The sequence below is a fragment of the Bombus vosnesenskii genome, unplaced genomic scaffold (assembly GCF_011952255.1).
Source record: "Bombus vosnesenskii isolate JDL3184/JDL3185 unplaced genomic scaffold, Bvos_JDL3184-5_v1.1 scf7180000013266, whole genome shotgun sequence".
Classification (NCBI taxonomy): Eukaryota; Metazoa; Arthropoda; class Insecta; order Hymenoptera; family Apidae; genus Bombus; species Bombus vosnesenskii.
Window position 1 is genome coordinate 6,392,133 of NW_022882926.1, and position 21,090 is coordinate 6,413,222.

General features: G+C 33.2%; 1 protein-coding gene and 1 long non-coding RNA gene across 2 annotated transcripts in view; both read right to left on the minus strand.

The window, feature by feature from the left end:
• The window catches only part of LOC117230307, a 165,614-nt gene that overhangs the window by 44,613 nt on the left and 99,911 nt on the right, over positions 1 to 21,090 (minus strand). The window contains exons 14-17 of the mRNA XM_033487606.1: positions 20,685 to 20,858; positions 19,060 to 19,221; positions 18,724 to 18,966; positions 17,533 to 17,763 (exon numbers count right to left, since the gene is read on the minus strand). Of these exons, the coding sequence (XP_033343497.1) occupies positions 17,533 to 17,763; positions 18,724 to 18,966; positions 19,060 to 19,221; positions 20,685 to 20,858 (810 nt within the window). The remainder of the gene's footprint in view (positions 1 to 17,532; positions 17,764 to 18,723; positions 18,967 to 19,059; positions 19,222 to 20,684; positions 20,859 to 21,090) is intronic.
• On the minus strand, positions 3,885 to 11,992 carry LOC117230310. Its single transcript, XR_004492748.1, has 2 exons — positions 11,115 to 11,992; positions 3,885 to 4,210 (listed from the first exon to the last, which is right to left on the minus strand). It is a non-coding gene; the product is annotated as an uncharacterized LOC117230310 (long non-coding RNA).

The following is a 21,090-nucleotide window of genomic DNA, read 5'->3' on the forward strand; positions in this document are numbered from 1 at the left end:
TTACACCAGAAATATCTTTCTCGAAATTTACAAGGCAATAAATAATCTCTTGATAATATTTCGTTGGAACAAAAGGATATTTCAAATTTAATAAAATAAGCTCACTGTTCCAATAGTTTGTTCAAATTTCCTAACTATTCGACGCACCACGTCGTTCTGTTATCATTCAGAAATATTTGAAATTCCTTAAAAAAATATGCAAAGTATTAAAACAAAAAGAAGATATTTTAATGGAAAATAATTTTTCCAAAGCTCGAATATACATTTCTGAAATTTCGATATTTCGTATGAGAAAAAAAGGAAAGAATATTCTTTGATCACGCAATAGTACGTGATATATAGGCAACGCTACATTATCGGTGCTGGCGTTCACAATATATGCTGCAAATGTTATTATGTAGTACCTAATACTTGATAACTAGCGTATATACTGACAGCGTGCTGAAATTAACAAATATGGTACACGCTTCTATCAGTGCTTGTTCCTTCAACGATGGTCAATTAATACAACATCTCGATTATTCAAGCACTGATTAACAGAATATCCGATTACACGATACGCTGAAGTATAATATAACCAAATACAAATTTACGTTTCCTGGGGAACTTTGAATAATTCGTTGCTCCTCTTTTTTATTCAACAGCTGCAGAATAATTAAGTGGGAAACGCCTAAATAATCGGGAAGTTGAAATAATAATATTAAAGTATAGTACAATAGCAAAGTTGAAATAGTAAATCGAAGTGCCATAAGTGGATGTATTCAATGGAAACGAAAAGCGCGTTTCCCAATTAATTTACTCATTTTGTTTTCCAATTCAATTAATCACTAGTTCGAATAATCGAGTTTTCCACGACCACGGTTTTTTCTTTTTTCTTTTACCGTTTGGGAAAAAATGTTCAGTCGTCCGGCCGACGTTACAGCTGGCGTAAGGAAGATATTTAAAAGAAATATTATAAAATATATTAATGAAATGGAAGAAAAAGTCGTGTTTCCACGTGGCTACTTGAAAGTCAACATTGATGCAAAATAAATTTCTTGAATCTTCGTGAAACTAGAGCTGCAACGCTGGCAAAACAAATGCTTTTTCCCCAAAGGATACCGGTTAATACTACCACTTTGAGATTGATCGAATCTTCGACCAATATTTGTTCACGTAAGAAGAAAATTCTCTCTCGATCAAGTACGACTGTTGATCAAAGAGAACAAACACTTTGGGGCACGATTACTTAAGAAAGGAGATAGAAAATGTTGAAAGCAGCACGACATTTTATGTACAAACTGTACAATATACTTCGAGTCGAAGTACCCTTCGTTTTCAACCCTTTGTAAAATTGAACAATAATATATCGTAAAAACGTGACAAGTGAAAGCACATTGTCTTTTATCTGGTTTCGAGATCAAATACATATTTCTGCTAGCTTCAGGAATGTTTCAGAAATATTAACTGTCATAAGTAGATTGGAAATATTTATGCGAATTCATATTTTTACGAGTGGAATTGAAAAAATTGAATGTGGATAGAAAATTGATCCACGAAACACAATTAATGCTATGTTTGGGAAATTTTCTGTATCTTTTACATCATTTTCACATCTTCCAATTTCCTACAAATAGGCATAAGCTTAAAAACCCTCGTAAAGTCAATTATTAACTTTTTACAAATCTTATCTACTAATTTCGATCGGTGAATGTTTCTTAAATCGAAACGTGTCGAATTAGGAATAGAAATTAGCAAATAAATTTCATTATTCGTTTCAAAAGTTATAAGTGATATATTAAAATCCAATGTAACATTGGTCAGAATGAAACAAAGGGTTGAAGAAACGATTGAAAAGGTTTTCAGTGAGAAGAGAGCGGGTTCAAAGGTGTGTTGCCTACTTAAATGACACTGTATCTCTCGATAACAATTTGTTCGTGGCGTTCTGTCTTCGTGGAAGTCGCCATTTCATTAGGAAAGACAAAATAAAGTTTCTCTTTATTAATCCCTTGTCTTATAACTCGTTTAAATACGAAAATCGTTAAGATACTATAGGAAGGTACGATCTAACGATTATTTCAATTTGTAAGTTGCAAAGAAATTAGAAATTGAAACGAAAATTTATTTTCCACTATAGTCTATCGCGAACATAATACGAATATTTTAAGACAAAGGATCATACATGAACTGGTAACTCGTTCGATTATGTTCCTCACCTTTTTATTTGTGTGCTTCCTATATCAGTTAATTTATGACATTCGACGAATTATTTTCTATAATTTTTTACATAATTTGTGCTATATATTGTAGTATAGTGTAGTATCGTGGACAGATTGCCTGGGAGATATCGGGTGTGTGTTGTCAGCGTTGTCAAGGAGTGTTGTCAGCGTATTTAGAAGAGAACCATTGTAACGAGAGTAATTAGTGACGAGTAGTGATCGTGTAAACATAGATTGACGGAGCATCAAACGATATTGTAACAATCATACCGTTACCAAACCTATTGGCACTATACCATTTCCTACATATATTTTATGTAATTGTAAATTATAAAATAAAGTTCACACCAACGCACGCGGATGATCTTATAAATTTTCACGGGGAAACCAAAGGCTGCACCTCGTTTGGAGCGCCATAAAAATGTAAACCGGGCTTAAAAATCTAAATCGAAGGTAGAATTGAAGGAATCGATAAAAGTACTTCGTTTGGTAATTTTGTTTTATTTTTTATTGAAGTTTCTTCGTTTTCGGTTAGAGCATAAAAAAACTTATCTACGCTTAAAACATGGCCTTCGATATGAAAAATATTATGATTAATTATTTCATGAAATAATTGAATTTTAAACGTGATATTGTATTGTAAAAACAAATAGATGATCAAAATTCATGCTCTTTTTCGAAACACGTCATTCGATGTTTCAAAATAAAAAAAAGGAAATAAATAATCGATAGTAGCGTACAAAAAATTGCCAATTCGTATCTTGAACGAGAAACAAAAATATGACATATACAGGGTGATTGGTAACAGGTGGTACAAGCAGGAGGGGGTGATTCTATGCGAAAAAAGAAGTCGAAAATATAGAATAACAATTTCTGGTTTGAGGCTTTGTTTTCGAGAAAATCGACTTTGAATTTTCGCTCGGTACGCGTGCACTTTATCAAGTCTCGTTATAACTGATCTCACTGTAAATCGTTGTCTCGATGGAAAAATTAAAAAAAAAAAATGTAGAAAAAAATATTTTTATTCTTTATTCTCGACTTCTTTCTTCGCGTAGAATCACCCCCTTTCCGCTTGTACCACTAGTTACCAACCACCCTGTATATGCACGTACAACTCAAATAGTTTTCAGAATTGACCGAATACATAAATCAAAAAATTGGACAGTTCCGAAGAAATTAATTGTATAAAATGTCAAAGTTCTATCGTTTCTCCGAATGTCGAAATGTCGTTTATATTTCGCCACGTTTTTGCTAACAAAACATAATACTGCAGCGTTTCACACATAAACTGAAGCGCCAGGAAAATTCCGATATATTTTAACAAATACAAAATTACAGAAAAGTCTAAAACGCCTGTCCTTAAAAAAACAGAAGCAACATTCGCTGCAAAATCTCGGTTATTTCGAATTCAAACTTGCGAACGCGTCAATCCACGAAGAATCAAACACGAGAGAATTTTAAATATCACCAAATTTCTGCTCACTGAAATGTCCACGAGAAACATTTTATTGAAAAACTCGAACGATTCGACACCGAACGCGTCTCAACAATAAAAAAAAAATATATATATATAAAAGAAAAGAAAGAACAGAAGAAAAATTACGAACGTGACGAAGATATAACAAAGACCATCGATCGCGAAGGAGGAAGGAACTTGAAGGGTTTGCACGAAGAACAACGTAAAAGCAAAGGGAAAAAACAGCCATGTATAATGTTACATCGTGATTGGTCATTGCTCTCCGATATGAATATCATTGTTATTATTAAAACGATCATTAGACGAGCACATTGTATATATATATGTGTATATATATATAATAATAATAATTAGATACTATATATAAATACTATATATAGTATGTCATTAATTAATCTTTTTTTCTGTCTTTCTTTTTATTTCGTTTTTTCTTTAATTTCAGTTTCGTTCGTTCTTTGGTCAGGTTAACTTGCGGCAATTTGATCGAACTTCGCAACTTCGTAAACGGTTCCGGTCTGGACGTTTAAGCATTGTCCTGAAAATGAAAAATGAAATAGCCGAATTAGTAGCGGGAACGCGTGCCAGTTTGCGCGCGAAAACAGTTATTCAAAATATGAGAAAAAAAAAAAAGAAAAACAAAAAGAAAGAGAAGGAGGTAGTTAAAGGATATGATGGATGTAGCTGCGTCGCGGATCGATCCTGTACGCCATTCCACGCGAGCATTCCTGTTAATTTCGAACAGAGCAATAAGCGACTCGACGTATAGAAATATTACAGGGTGATTTATAGACATACAACAATTCTTTTCTAGATGGATTCATGAAAGAATTGGTACTTTCTGTTGTTTTTTCTTTTTCACCAAGAATAGGAATAATTTCACCAACGATAAAAGTCAGTTTTTAGGAAGAAACAGATATGAATTGTAGATTTTAACGAGTACGTTTTTTAGATTCTATGTAGTGAGCCACGAAATGAGGATAAAGAACAACGTTAGAAGATTGGTGCTTATGTAACGGAAGGCACATTTAATCTGATAGATATTAAATTAAATACGATTTAAATTTGATTTACATAATTCAATTTAAATTTAAATTCGGCTACTTTGATATAATTGGAATTTAAATTGAATACGACACGTAATGATGTGTTTTCGTTTAATCTTGCGAAAATGAAATCCGAATATTTAGGATTTATCGCGAAATAACGATAACATAATATTATTTAGTTTGCATGCAAACTTTTGTGTCATTATGTGTATCCAGTGAAGAATATTTTTTGACCAATAAAATACAAAATTACGACTAATTATTCACCTGGGAAGGTTTTAAAAATCACCCTGTATGAACATTTTTCACGCAATTTAGGTAGCGGAAACGGCGAATAGATCTATTTAAACGGAAGAAGAATAGCACTTGATGCAAATTTGGACGAAATTCAACCCTGAACTGAAAATAATGATGATGAAATATTCTCACGATAGTAACATATTAACAAAAGGAAGAAAATAACGTTTTAATATATACAAACATAGAACAAAATATCCACATGTGCATTTGAGGGAAAAATTTATAAATGACAAGTATTTTAAACACACATTCGTATTGTTTCAGACAGAATTATTTTACTATTCGTTATTAATAAACATTCAAAACATTCTGTATCGATTATCCTTCATGTAATTAAATTACGAATAAATTAGAATTAAAAAGTCATTAATAAGATAAATGAATGATATAATAATTATTTTCCGGGGTAAAGTAACAAAGACTGAACTCTTCGACAAAAACTACTTTAATATGCGATAAATGTCACGACTATATGAAGATCTAAAAATGCACACGAAAATACGAATCATTTTAACAACTCCAATGAACAATTTCCAAGTCTAATTTAATCCTTGGAAAATATAAAATATCTGATGTCGCCTCATTTCTCCAGTTAAGGGTTGAAAATCGCCACAAAGTGACAATTCGTTCGTCTATTTAAATTCTAACTTCTAATTCATCTAAAATAATTGAAGAAAAAAAAAACCAAAAGCGAAAAGAAAATTTCTAAACAGCTACAGTGTTATATTCTTCCTCTATAGTAAACGATTCATGCTTGTGTAAGTATAACAGATGCTGCAGCAAGAGCACAGAGTGGATGTACGTATCTCGACAAGGCAAACCTTTCTCATTTATTTCTTTTAGTTTTCCACCGTAGAATCGACGTTAACAACATAAAAAGTAAGCTGGAAAGAATCGTGAAACTGCAATTCGGATCGATTTTCATGGAAATTTTGCCTTGTGTCAGATCGAGGATCGGACTGGCGAAGGGAAAGTTTCGAAAGTTTCTTAACAAGCATCGAATCGATTGTTGAAATGCACTTCTGCCACTTAAACGTCGTATTCTAGGTATCTTCGGCGACGAAGAAACGGTTCCTGATGAATTTCATTGATCTAAGGAAGTTTTAAATTTAAGAGAAGCGATTCGATGGCCACGAGCGAGAAAAATAAACGAATTTCTGGAGATTGCGAAACTTCGAAACTTCCTTCGCTCTGTCTATGCCACATTTAACTTGAATTTTTATGTTCTTCTTTCGTTCGTTCTCTTCTTCTTATCCTCCTATTCCGTTTCTATCTTTTCCTTTAAATATATCGTTGATCGTGTCGATGCGGGGATGCAAATGATAAAGCTGGATAATTTCTTGTTTTTAAATATGTACGAACAGAGAGAAGGATCATGTGTTCGTAGTAATAGCAACAATTACGATGATGATACTGGTCTAATGTTTTAACGAATCGTTGAAATGCCTTCGAAAGTTGATACTAATATCACGAAATTATCTTGAGAAAATATATTATGAGATCGAATGGAGAAACGCATACTTCTTTGCCAAAGGGAGACACGAGAAAACTGTCTCAGTCAATTTGCGGTAAATAATTTTTGAAATTTGAAAAAATTATAGATAAATATAAGAGAGAAACATTATGAGTACACACAGACTTTTCAAGCACAACTAAAATAATTATTACGAGCTATTAATATATTTCTGATTTTTTTTTATTTTAAAGCAATTCTCATTTGATATACGTAAATTAAATATACGTCTTGGGGGAATTTTTATAAATTTCTTTTATTTATTCTTCACCCGATAATAAATTATTTTTCCACAAATCTCGCTAATTCTCTACCAACATCTAATCTCACATTTTCACCTGCAATATTACCACTTTTAATCAATCTAGCTCTACTACCCTCGTCCAGAAACAGGCCGCAAAGGGCTGAGTTCATCAAAGACCAGTAACCATCATGAAATGATCCCACGTTCCCTCGTTTTACTGGATATTCCCAACGCGAGCCAATCGAAACTACCGCACTGACACGACCACATGATAATGCGGCCTACACACACTGAAATATTTTATAATGCAAAAGCATCCTGACCTACATGATGCGGCTAACAATGTGTGCACTATATGCATGGCATATTATCCTCGGTAGATTGCAGATATTTATGGAAATACACATTTTGGCAGACAGAACTAAAGAAATGGAAGATAAGTAGAGATTTGTTTCATTTTCCAAATGTCACATTTCTTTAATTTATTCTTAATTATTTCCCTTTATAATTATATATTCTACTTCCGATAGTTTCTTTTTGTATATTATATGTATTTTGTGCGTTTTGGCAATGAATTTATTAATTAATAAGATGTATTTATAAATGCATAAAGATACGCTGTTCAAACATTAGAATACCATCCTGGTTTATCGATCGTGGTGCACCTTTTGAGGAGAGAATTTTTCTTTATTCTTCGTTGGGAAATTTCTACGCAAGATTATGAGGATAACTATGAAGATACGTGCATCGTTTCACTGTGTGTAGGCCTTGATTAACCCTGCTACATACTTGGAATTATTTAAAACTCAGTCGTGTCTTCTCATCCTTAAAAATTCTGTTACTAACTTACACGTTTTTTTGCTAAGTTCACGCAGTCTCGATTTTACTTAAAAGCTTTGTTTAACCTCTTACCTTATAACATGTTCTATGATGATTTACTTTCAATATATCCTAATAAATAACCGATAGATATAACGATCATCGAAGCGTCGTATCTGCACGATATCTTAACTCTAATGATTTTGTAAGTGTCATAAATTGAAATTACATTTAAGATAAAATTTAAGATAAAATGCTCCTTGTTTCTGGTTATCTTCTTAAGTCCTATCGCGAGTGTAGCTCGATGTTATAAGGCAAAGGGGCTACAGCTATTTGTCCGGTTTTATACTTAGAACGTTCGTTGCAACAAGAAAACAGTCGTGACATAAAAATCCAAAGATAGTAGCGGGGTTAATTGTCAAATGAAAATGACAATGACGATGGTAACACAGATGATTAAGTACCAACGAATGACTATCGCGTGCCTTCGAGACTCAATTCATTGTACGATGCCCGCGTGTACACACGTATACATCGTACGTACACGTGCATACTTCGAAGCGATCCAAGTAACAGGAAGAACAAAAAAAAAAAAAAGAAAAATAAAGAGATAAAAAAGGAGAAAATAGTGGAAACTAGAAAAAGAAGAAAAACATAGAATAAGAACAAGTATAAAGGAGCCTGCGAGGAGTAACTTGATACAATCGTATACAGCGTATCGCGTGAGATTTATGGACAGATATCCAACATCGAAGGAAAACCAGGCTTAGTATGTCGCGTACTATGATTCAAATTTACTATATTTGACTCGATATATTAGGTTAGTCGAGAAGAGTGTAATACGTCCAGGAGAACTATGTCCCCTGTGTCTAATGGTAACACGTGTCGATCCCCGGACAACGAGGACAGTCTGCTGATAATAGTGAAGAAAGGTGCCAGTGAGTAGTTAGACAGTAGTGGAATGCTCTAATAGATTTCTATGGAAAAAAAAAGAGAGAATAGGTGAGAACAGGAATTGTTGCATACCAGCAATGATCGATTGTACGCTCGAGGATCGAACTGAGAAGGGGTGAAGGCGATTTTTCACGGGGAGAATTTATAGTGTTACCTTCATTCAGGGTTGTGTACACTTTCTGAGTTTCCGTGTAATTTTCTTTTTTTTTTTTTTATTTTTGTCTTCCTTGCTTCGGTACGTAGTAACTTATGATTGGTATTATTTTGGAAATTGTTGACTTTTTCGTGGTTAATAGAAGTTATTATTTGTTGTCTATTTTGCTAGTAATGATTCATTTTCTATGAATTTCGCGTGATTCTGATAAAGGAGATTATAGTTATTATCAATGTTACATGAGTTACATACAGCGCTTGAAATAAAGTATTACGGTATATTATTAATACTTGTATTTTGTTAATTTTTACCTTAAGAAAGTGATGTTATTTATTAATATTTTTCACGAATTATGTATGTTTCACATATTCTGTTACCAACATTTCGTATGAGTTTAATATTATTATTGTTACGACAGTAATTTCATTTACCTCCAAAAGGGAACACTGTCTGCCATTAATGTTTCTGCTTATTCCCAAAACGATAGTTGCACTCGTCGTTAATATTTCACGAAATCTCTGTATGCCTTCCATAAAGGGATGTCATTAATTTTCATTTGATCATTAATTCTACCTACCCTTAACCGGAAATGCCATTTACTGTTAATACTCTACCATCTCTAGAAACCAACAGGGATTCCCTGAGAAGGGAGGGTAACACCATAAAAGCTCTCCTCGTACGTGTGTGGAAAGAAAGAGGAAAACAACCACGATACAACTCGTAATATTAGCAAATTAGCAAGTTGCAGATTGTAGATAGCGCTAAACTTCAATTTCGCGTCAAACAATTTTATCTTGTTTAATCATTATTCTACAAGAGAATTTATTAACATTAACATCTTGTAACTTGTAATTTGACAAATATCGCTAATAATAATTAAGTATATATAATTAACTATACCTTTTAGATTTATAATTATATACTTTTAAGAATTTAAATAGTCTATTTTATGTAAAAAATATATGGATAAAAGTTTGTTTTATGTATCTTTCGTTTAATTTTTTTTTTTTTTTTTTGGATGCAAAGTTTAAACTTTAGTGGTCGATAATTTAAAAGTTAAGAGATTGGGGTAGGTGACAGGAGGGTTCTTTACTTTTCCACGGTGGTTGGTATTCTCGTCAGCTAATGCCTTTGCCTTTTTGCAGTTTAATTCCATTATAGTGTGGTCTTTCGCCCCTTTTTTTTGTGTCGAGAAGCCTTCTGAAGACCTCTCGATGAGCTCGCACGAGTTTCTCTCTTCCTCTTTCTCTGTTTCTCTCTGGTGCTTTGACTTTTCGTTACGACCGTCTCCCCTGATCTGGTTAACGCGTTAGCTTGGTGCAGAGATAATGGACTCTCGTTTATTCCTCGGCAGAGGGTGAATGAATCTTTGGACGAATGAAATTATTTTGAATAAATTATTTCACGGTTACGAGTTTAACTGTAACGAACTTTTAAGATGTTATTTGGAATTTAATATAAATTTCTGTGTGCAATTAATTTTAATATGTAACCTTTGTGCATTTATTTGAGAATTTTTAATCTGCTTTCCCGATGCTTCCTCTTAACTTTTAACATAACGATATAACCATTATTTAACTAAAAATTATTATTATTCAATTTATAGGAACATATTTAACAGGATAGAACATCCAAATCTTGTTTCCTTGCATTATTACTTACACAAATTCCGATATTATTTCATTTTTTAATATCACAGAAATATATTATGGTACAATGACAGTTACTCGTTAAAATTATTCATTGATCTTTGACAACTGCTTTTCTGAAGTAGGGCTTCATTACAAAGCTGTTCATAGAGTTCTTCTAACAAAAGAGCTAGTTCTTGATAATAACGAAATTGCTTAAGAACATTGAAATTTCGACAGCGTTTAAACGACCATTATCTCCGCACCTGAAAATTCCATTTTTCAGCCGTATACCCTGACGAGCCACGTTCTAAAATCCTTTCAATTAATACAGAGATAATTAACTATCTCTTCCTGTTCCTCATCCACTGTTTCTCCCTCTTCCCTCTTCGTCCCTTCTATCCTACTTCGTCGAATTATACAAACAGACAAACGGCAAATGTAACGTAACTATAATAACGCGAAATAAAAATGTCCGAGAGAAGGTTTAAAGAAAAAAGTAGGAGAAAAAGAAAATTGAAAAGAGGAACGAAACAGTTCTCTAAGAGGAAAAATGAAAAACCAAAGATCGCTATTATAGTAAGGTCCTGTTCGTGTGTACACGTGGGTGGTGTGAATGGCGTGTCTCGTGTGCACGTGTGTACCAGATGAGCGTGAGCTCGAAGGACAGTGAAGAGTCAGTCGAATGCAAAAGAAATGAACAAATTATTCGTTCGTTCTGTTCAGCTACTCTACCAGGCAACTTTCATTCACTATTACAATCGTTTTGTTCAGTACTTACTCAGCAGTTCTCGATGGTTGGTCATTCTATAAACCCATCCGCGGTAATTGCCACAACTATACTGAATAACAAACGTCGTTTCTCATTCGTTCTCACCCTTTCTTTCTCGCGCGACCCCATTTCTCTTCACATACACGTGTTATTATCTGATTCTTTTCTTTTACTCCCTTTGATATTATTTTATTCGTATAGAGTTGTTCGTTTGACGACACTAAGCAATTTGCACACTCGTCGCGGCGACTTCTTCTAGCGGTCGTATTTTTCTTTCGTTTTACTTTTCTTTTTATCTTCTTGGCAACGATTTACTGCGCCCCGATAACTTGGTTATCCGAGCTCAGTCGTAGACTAAGAGTCTTGGTTTGCGCGATCGATAGCTGGGACCACAATGGCCCAAGCAGCCGCGACACGAGCAACACGCTCCTTTCCTTCCACGAGTTCGTCGTTTATTGCTCGTCGTTTCAATGAAATTCGTTCTGATTCCGATACACGAACTGCCTCGTGCAAGCGATTTACTGCCAATTTCGATCCTGTTCTTTCTTTATGCTGACAGATATATTTCGTTGTAACGTAAAAGGATAGTCCTGTTTCTATTCATTAGCCATTTATTGCTATGTTTCTCTTCGAAATTGTTAACCCTGAACTTGTATCGATAGATAATTACAATAACATTTTGCTTCTATTTCGTAATAAATATCATTACTAGCGTTGATGATGTTTTTAGTCTTGAATGATTGAAATGTTGCCAATTAGTATCTTACGTTAAAAATCAATTACGTTGCAATATGCATATTGATGGAGTATGAACAATTCAAACGATATTGAATAATCTGAAACAAGTAATTCAGGAATTATAACGCAGTTTCTTTAGCATCTCAAAATTCGTATCTATAATACCAATAATTAATATCTCGATAATTAATTTTAAGAATACAATTTATCGTTTCTTCTATTTTCTAAGAATATCCTCGAGTAATAAATTAATTGTCCGTATTAGCAGTAAATTGCAGCAAAGTGTTGTGTTAATAAATCAATGAAAGACGTATCAATTCAGGTCATCGTCAAACAAGTTAGCGTGACAATGTAAATAATTGTAAATTGTGATAATTGAGAGATATTAAGCAACGACACGAGAGTTTAACAAAGCGATGTGCCGCAACACATTTTAATTCTAATTTTAATTCTAGCGAAACAAAACGTTCTTCGTTTGACAATATTCCTTTGACGATATTCCTCCTCTTCCATTTCTATTTTTCAAAGCGATAATTTTCAAAATTTGCACTTCATGTTCAAGTTCGTTGTTAATGATACTTCATTATCTATGTTATGCTCTGGACTAATAGATAATTTCCCTATGAAATTTATCGCCACGTTATGTTCCCTAACATACTATTACGTGTTTTATTTGCAAATTATTTGTAGAACGCGTTCAGCTGCAATTTCATGAACTTTTAATACGTAGAGTGTTTCGCCTGAAATATAGCGTAGATAATAATCGTTCGAATTTTAAGAAGAAATGTTTTAGAACATTTTAACTTCAATATCTTTTTCAGACTTAATCGAAAATGCGAATGCAATTATTGGGAAATTATGCATTGCGTGTAATTGACCACCCTGTTCAAGTGAACTTCAAAATTGTTTAAAAAAACAGGATCGAAATGCGGACGTATCGCTTGCACCAGTTGCATTCCATCGTATTATCTATTTTCATGTTTTTCCGTTTTCCGTACATTTTTAAGCAAAATATTACGCGAAAACGCGAGGTTGAATTTAAAAATACCTAAACGTGCCGGAATCAGTCACGTATAAAACGAGTGAATCCTACCATTTATCTCGCTGTAGCGAAGCGAAAATCTCCGGGGCGATTTCCAATTTCCGTGAAAATGAAACTAAAGAATTGTCTATTTTAAATAACACTGAAACAATAATAGTTAATCCTGTCACAATTATATAGCATTTATATCACTTTAACTTCTTTCTATTAATCAAATCTTTAGATTCGTAATTTTCGCACTGCGATTTTTTATATTTCCGAACGTTACATCAGCGTTCAGAAAATTCTTCTCAGAATTCAGATTGAAACAAAATGTGGAAATTCAGATTTAAACCGTGTTAGAGATAAAAATCACAATGAAAAGCTGTTACATCGATAGAAGGATAAATCTGAAGGAAATGTATTAATTTAAGAACACTGCAAGCAGATTACTGCGGAATTTTAAACACACTTTAGATATTTCCTCTTTTCTAAAACAAAGTCTCTGATGACTACTATACTCGCTTTCTAAATTAAGAATTCGAAAGGAAATCCATTAGCGCAAACTGATTCCGGCTGAACATGAGGTACAGATGTTTCTTCGTTGAAAAAAAGAAAAAAAAATAGAATGACCTACAAAACTGAATCAAATTCACTGGAATTGTTTATCACGTTTGATTGAACAGATAATATGAACAGTTCGTTAAAAGAATCTGAAGAATCCCTCTGCTTTTAAAAATTTGATGGCTTAATGTGTCAGATAGTTTCAAGAAGAATATGAAAAATTAGAGAAATCATGGAGAAAGTGAGAAATTATTGTAAATACGAATCCTGTACTTATAACAATTTGGCTGTTATCGCAACAAATTTCAAATAAAATTTTATATTAAATTATTATTATTTCAAAATTTTATCTTCTTTACTAAACATGAGATATATTTTTCCTGATACATTCTATATTTTAATTAAAACAAAGTGTAATGAAACAAAAACGTTTTTAACATAACAAAATGTGGTCGGATATAACAGAAAACAATTAAGGAAATAAAAGTGTGAGAAATAAATAAATATTTAACAACAACAACAAAAAATAAACAGGGATGGGAAAAGGTTCGGATGGACAATGTTAAACAAAAATAAAAACAACCTGTACGGCACCCTATTTATTATCTATAACTGATACACGTGCTGTAAAATCTTTATTCAAAAATTCAAAGGAATATTCTCCTCGTACCATTCATTTTTCCATGTTTTCCATTCGACAAAAATAATCGTCATATTAACCTACTTCGCTAAAACATCATATTTGCAAAAATATACCTATCAAAGACGATTAAATCCAGATAATAACATTACTCTGGCCAATTAACAGTCTTATATACTTTTCTAAAACAAAGAAGAAAAATGATTAATTCGTGCCGTAAATAGTAAATAAAATTTCATAACTACGGTAAAGTGAACCAAAAAAAGAAAATGAAAAGAAAAGAAATCGATAAAACCTGTCGAAATTATAGAAAAGAAGCTAACGAAAGGAGCTTCGTAAAAAATCTAATTTTATCGATAGTATTATAATCTTGGAATAATTTCACTGCATCGTGAACAAAAAATAGACTCCAATTCGTCAATTCGTCTCTTACAATTAGTCAAAAATTCGTTTCGTCAAACCGAGTGAAACGGATTCGATTCTCTCAGCAAAACCACGAATACTACTATATAATAGTTACTAACAAGTCGAAAAGTACTTGTGCGGGTAATAGTTAATCGACGCCTTGATAACGAGTTGAATTAAGTACTGTTTGAAACGTCAGACGGGTATCTGGCCACGTTGAACGCCGTGTGAAACTTTGTTAGAGGAATTTTGATTTCAGTAATGGATATGGTTTGTTTGAAGTCATTCACTCAAGATGACTGTTAACAACACCAACACATAAACTGTGGATCTGATTTACTATTCGTTTGGAATTTTAATTGAATAACGTTAATAAAAATCCTAGATCCACAGAACACATTCACAATTTTGCGAAATTATTGATGCAGAATGTGTAATAGCAAAATCTTATATTTATTTGCTATTCGCTTACTGTTCATTTACTATCAGTTTTTGACAATGCATTGATAACTGAGAGATTCATGGGAATAAAAATCGTGTCAATTCATAGGTTCTATAACCTAATGCATACATTTTTATAAAGTCATTTTACAAAATTTTGATCGAATTAATTAAACATACAATTCATTTAATTAACTAGTATATTACTCAAATATGGTATACAATTCTAAACAAATTTGTAAAAATTAAATCATCTTCGTGTGTTCTCCTTTGCCAATGTTAGGATTCAATAAAAATACTTGACAAGATCGCTCGAAAGATCATCCGATGCATCATTGGAAGTAAGGGAGTCGACCTTGAAGTACCAATTAATTTTAATCAGACTATAGCAGAGCTGTCTGTACTGAATCCAATTTTTTTGTAAAATTCCATTTCTGTTCAATTTTTATATTTTGTTATTAGATATATGTAAATAGATTCAATTTTCAAGCTTTATTTGTGATAAATACTGTATCACACGACGTAAAACGTATTTGAGATTGCCACTGGACGGAAAATTCCGGAAAACACGCGGGAATCGCTGCAAAACCACGATCATCCTGTAGGAACAACCCTGGGGAAGAACCTTCAAGCATCGTCACTGATTTATAAGTTCCAAGAGGCCAACAGTAAAACAATAAAAAAAGATATCCAGGAAAAAACCGAAAATGCTTAATCGATGCGAATTTCGCTGGAAAAGTCGGTCGTCTCGAAGACACGCGAGTCACGAGGCGAATCCATTCGATAGACGTGGAAACAGAGGCTGAATACATGTCTTGAAAATATAACAACTGATTTGAGCAAGCACAGACAGATTCTTTTAAGTTCGTCATATAACGTGTACAGTTTGACCAATATAATTTTGCCACTCATTTGCATGAGTCGATAAAGAGGAACTGATATTAAAATCGGATCGAAGATGATTTTTTTACTATTTAGGATAGCTTAGTACAGCATCTAATTTCAAAAGAAGATAGATGATTTAATGGTAGAAGACTCAAGTACTTTTCACTCCTATACTAAAATAATTACTAAAAATGAATTCGACGCTATTTTAAGTACACAAGAAGATTCTTCTTTTAAGATCAAACAGTCGTTAATAATGATATTTATATTTGTGAAAATAATTGTCAATCTGTTAATGGATTAACTCGATTCAATTGATCTTTCTGGTGTTAAGATAGTAGTCGTGTAAACTTAGGATTTGTTTGCAGATTGTATTGATTCTAACTTCAGTGGATCTGTGTACAGTTGTAGATTGTTCCACTATTGCAACTCGAATTCCTTTATATTCTTGTTGATGGTCTACTGCAGAAATGGTACAATCTAACTATCAAAGATACATTGGTCAAACTATACACCTAAACCAACATTATTGAAACCAAATCTCTCTGAGCGTTTCGGATCTCTTCTACTCCTGTCTACACATACAAGAAACCACTTGATATACATACAAACGTTCATGTCATGTACATAACATCTGATCTTCATGGACGTTGAAGATATTGGTTTACCATAGATATGTGTAGAATATTGAGCGGTTATTCTAACAATAAACGTATTCTGCAATTCAGAAAAACGGTTGGATGAATAGATTGAAGCATAAAAGACTTCAATATTGGACGATATTGATAAAAATTAGTGACGTTCATTGATAGAGCCTCTCATAGGATTTTCTACCTCTCGAACTGGAGGATTAAATTCCCAATAAGTTGATGGTCGAACGTAATTTCAAATCGTATACATACAAACATTATGTATTCTTATAATGAATATGAATGATATATCGATATGCACAACCACTGTGTGTATACAACATAGATTTTATGAATCAAAAGAGGAACAGTTGATATTCTAATAATTAAATCCCATTAATAGAATTAATAAAAAAAAAAGCGAAGGGAATGCTAGCGAATCTCTATTACAAGAACCAGTCGGTTTGCTCAGATAAAAAAGGTTCTATTATGAAGAAAATTCCACTATGCTCCATTGTTCGGAATTTGTCGAGGAATAAACAGTTTATATAATAGGTGCTCACTAATTTTCCCCGCGACTTATTATTTTTCGTTTACGTAATAGAAGCTCACATTCAGATAAGTGAACTTAACCAGCAATAGTTCACTTAATCAGGCATTAATTAAAATTTCTTTCCAGTAAATGGAGTTCTATTGTATCAGAATTTAAACTTGTATTACTTTCTAACCATCAACCTAAGGAAAAAGAAGAATCCAAATTAAAACCAACCAACCTAACATAACTTCCTTTCTGTTTCCAGCATTATCTTAAAACAGTGCACCATATCCAGGAGTAGAAGATCCCCATTTTACTCAAGAGCATCAATCTAAATTCATTCTAAATCCATTCTAAATCCATCGTTCTTAGAAACTCTCAGATTTAACAAGATTGTGCTGATGCTTCAAACCCTCGATCAAATCCATATGATGAGGCGGTTCGATCACGTTCACTTTACGTTCCCTGAAATATTCTCGCCTCTGTTTGTGGCTATCCATGATCGAGCACGTGGCCGTCTCGCTATCCCTATCGACGGTCGGTTCGATCCGATCCTCCTGATCGCTCACCTGGACAATACTGTCTGGGATGGGCAATGGTTTCGCCACACCGATGCGCACGGTGCCCTTAGGGGCGCCTTTCAGCGCCTGCACCGCCTGGTCCAGCGTTGCATTCTCCAGGGCGATATCATTGACGAAAAGAAGACGATCGCCTGGTATTAACTGACCATCTACTTGAGCTACGCCACCGGGCACCAGTGATCTTATTACTATCACAGTCTCATTGGGGTTCATTGGATCCTAGAACAGACAGATGGAAGATTGTTAGTGTGCTGGTTTTAGTGTTTAGACTGGGTTTGGGTGTACGTCAAAATAAGTGTAAGGGTACATTTAAAAGTGTTGCTGTGAGAGATACCGACTTTATAATAACTCATACAATAATGTATTTATGATAGAGATTATATATTAAATTAAAGATTGTTATATTGTTATTATTTTGGAGGGGTGATTTTTTTAGGGAAAGAGTGAAAATTTGAAACTTTTAAATGAGAGAGAAGAAGGACTTGCAAAGAGGAGGAATGTAAGGAATTTTGAAAACGTTTGATTGTTATTATAAACAGGAAGTTTTTGAAAAATGAATACATATTGATCGAAGAGTAATGGAGACTGTATGCAAGAAAAGATAGCTTGGGGATATTTTATTTTTCCGGATATTTCTAGTTTCCAATCCAATCTCTAAAATCTCTTAATAAATCATGCGCATTCGAAAACTAATATAACATGAATTCGATTGACTTGGGTCGATTTTCTGGCTTCTTCCATTACGCAACCCCCCAGTTATGTAACACGTTATAACCCTCGTAACCCAGCTACCAAATCTTACTAAACGCAATAATCCCGGAAATGCCTGTACTATACATCTACACCAATTAGTCCCAAACCGATAACGCTAAATCTACTTAATACTGAAACATCAATATCATTATAATTTAATGTATCGATAACAACACAATATACATACCGCATAACGACGATTGCGTTATTCTTGATATAGAAATCATTATTTTATTACATGGTAATTATTAACTATATTAAGTAATAAGTAATTATTAATTTATGTAATTCCAAACTAAGATAATTTGAATGTTTGTGGTTAGATTAGAATTTCACAAAACGTCCGCCATTAATCAATTACAACTAATATCGGTAAAACATAAATAATTAATAAAACATAGGTAAACCAACGAAACGTTTTTATACCTGATAATCCAAAATGGAGAACCCAAGGCCCCGTTCTCCCTTTACCAGTTCGATGATCTGCGGTTCGGAGCTCCACATCGCCAGACCAGTCAACGGTTCCAAAGATCGCGACTTCATTTTATTCAAGCTTGCATCGGTCACCGTAGCCGTGGTCGTCGTCGACGCTAACGAGCCGTCAGACTTGGCCTTCACCAAACGGTCCATTGTTGGCAATAAATTCTGCAGAGATCCGCCAAGGATGCTCTATAAAACACGTTTCACCTGGTTACGCTCGAAATACCGATATTACGTACTCGAACTGCATTATTATTTATTAGAAAATGTTCAATTTCTTACTCTGGTTTGGAACGCAGCTTGATGTTGAGCAGTGTCGATAGGGCAAAGAGGATCCTGCGAAGCGATGTTTCTTCCACAGACCATGCGAACGTGTATGGGTAATTCTTTTAACACGCTAACTACTTCCATATGATTAATGCCGAGCAATCGATATCCGTTCACCTGTTGGCAGTAAAATCGTTGAATATTAATGGATCAGCTTTATTTATGAATTCGTTATTAATTGATTCAATGGGGAGATTGGGGAAGGGTTGGTATGAAAGGTGATTTACACTGGGTGTTATAATTCGCGAAGCGTCTTTTAATTGAAATTATATGTGACAGCTACTTTGAAATTAATTAATGTTGTTTCTACAGATTAATGATTTTTTTACAATAATGTAATAATAACGCAAATAATGTTGCTTTTAGATTAATATGCGCACATATTGAGTTATTATTTTATATTATAAATATCTGACGACAGCTAATCTTTGAATATTTGATAACTTATTTATCCGAATATTTAATGTATCTTCGTCATTTTTGGAATTTTAGAAACGCTGATGGTTAGATTAATGATTTTTGTATGTTTAGGGAAAATTTCAATGACGTAAATATGTATAAAACACACGTAGTATTTCTAATGTGCTTATTCTAATTTCGAATGTTCCTATTCGCCAAGTTTCAATTAAATTTTAATGTATGTCACAATTTTACATGCAAATTTAGTAGCGAATGCACTGGCTATTCGGTTCACGATTTTTTTCCACAGAAAGCAATGATTCTCGCCTAATCGTCAAAGTTAAACAGCATTAGCCACGGTTAGTGCTTAGATGGCTGATTATCTAGGACGCTGTGCCCATACCAAGCTTCTCAGCTTAGAAAGCTGTGTCCATTTTGTGTTTACTGGTGCATTTCTCGAGCATCAGCAAATATACGAAATTAATATTATACGTACAAAACGTAACTGAACATAACTAATGGCACAAAACGTAATATCTATCAAAAATTATTTATTTTCATACAAATTCTGCTGGCTACTAATATCGAATGCAGGAATTTTATTTCACAATAAAATACTATTAAAACTTATTTACAGTTTTAGATTATTAATTGTTAAACTGACATAGTTGCAGAAAATAATCAACAATCAATGCTTTAGAAATTTGTAAGAAAATAAAAATATTTGTTATCTATGCAAGAAACCAAGATAAAAGCGATAAACAACTTTACAACGTTAAAGAGAGTATTATATTTCTGTATTGTCCCAAAACCCAATAAAAAAAGAATTTGGGTATTACAGGATTACTCGACAGTATATTGAACTTAAAAATCACTCTTCTCTAAAAATAAAAGGAACCACAATTTTCTTTTATAATATTTAAACGCAAAATATTAAAAAATACAGTATAATTTATTATTCTGTACTTCTTAATATAGAGACAATTGATTCTAATTTGGTTAAAGGGTGTAATAAGAATAATGAAATTATATTCATTATTAATAAATTGATAAAGTAAACCGACGACAAACTACAAGTTGCTGAACCACACACATTTCGCCAGAGGTATTAATCCTTTATGGTAATTGGATTTAAGAGGGAGGAGAGCTTCTTGAACTCTGTAACCAAACTATTGCTTTACCTCCAGCAATTCATCCCCTGAACGCAGCGTTCCGTTTTGTCCTACGGGTCCTTCCGGGAGAATCGATCTTATGTAATGATGCGGTCTAACTTCCTGTCCATTCTCCACATCCACCGTTCCCTCCAAGCTTATACCAAGGCCACTACCTTCCGCAAATTTCTTCAATTGCGCTACCTATCGGTAATAGACAGGAAAATTTTCTTCTTTAATCTTTCGTTGATGAAAAATTTATATACACACTCGTATATAGATGTTATAAGAAATAAAGAAGATTTTTAAACATTAAACGCGAATAATTATGTTTGGAAGATTTGTAGTTTTTAAAAAATAATTTCTAAATTTCCAATTAGCCACGTAGCTTTCTAAATTGTTAGAGTCTTTAAAATGTAATTTCCAAGTCTTCGGT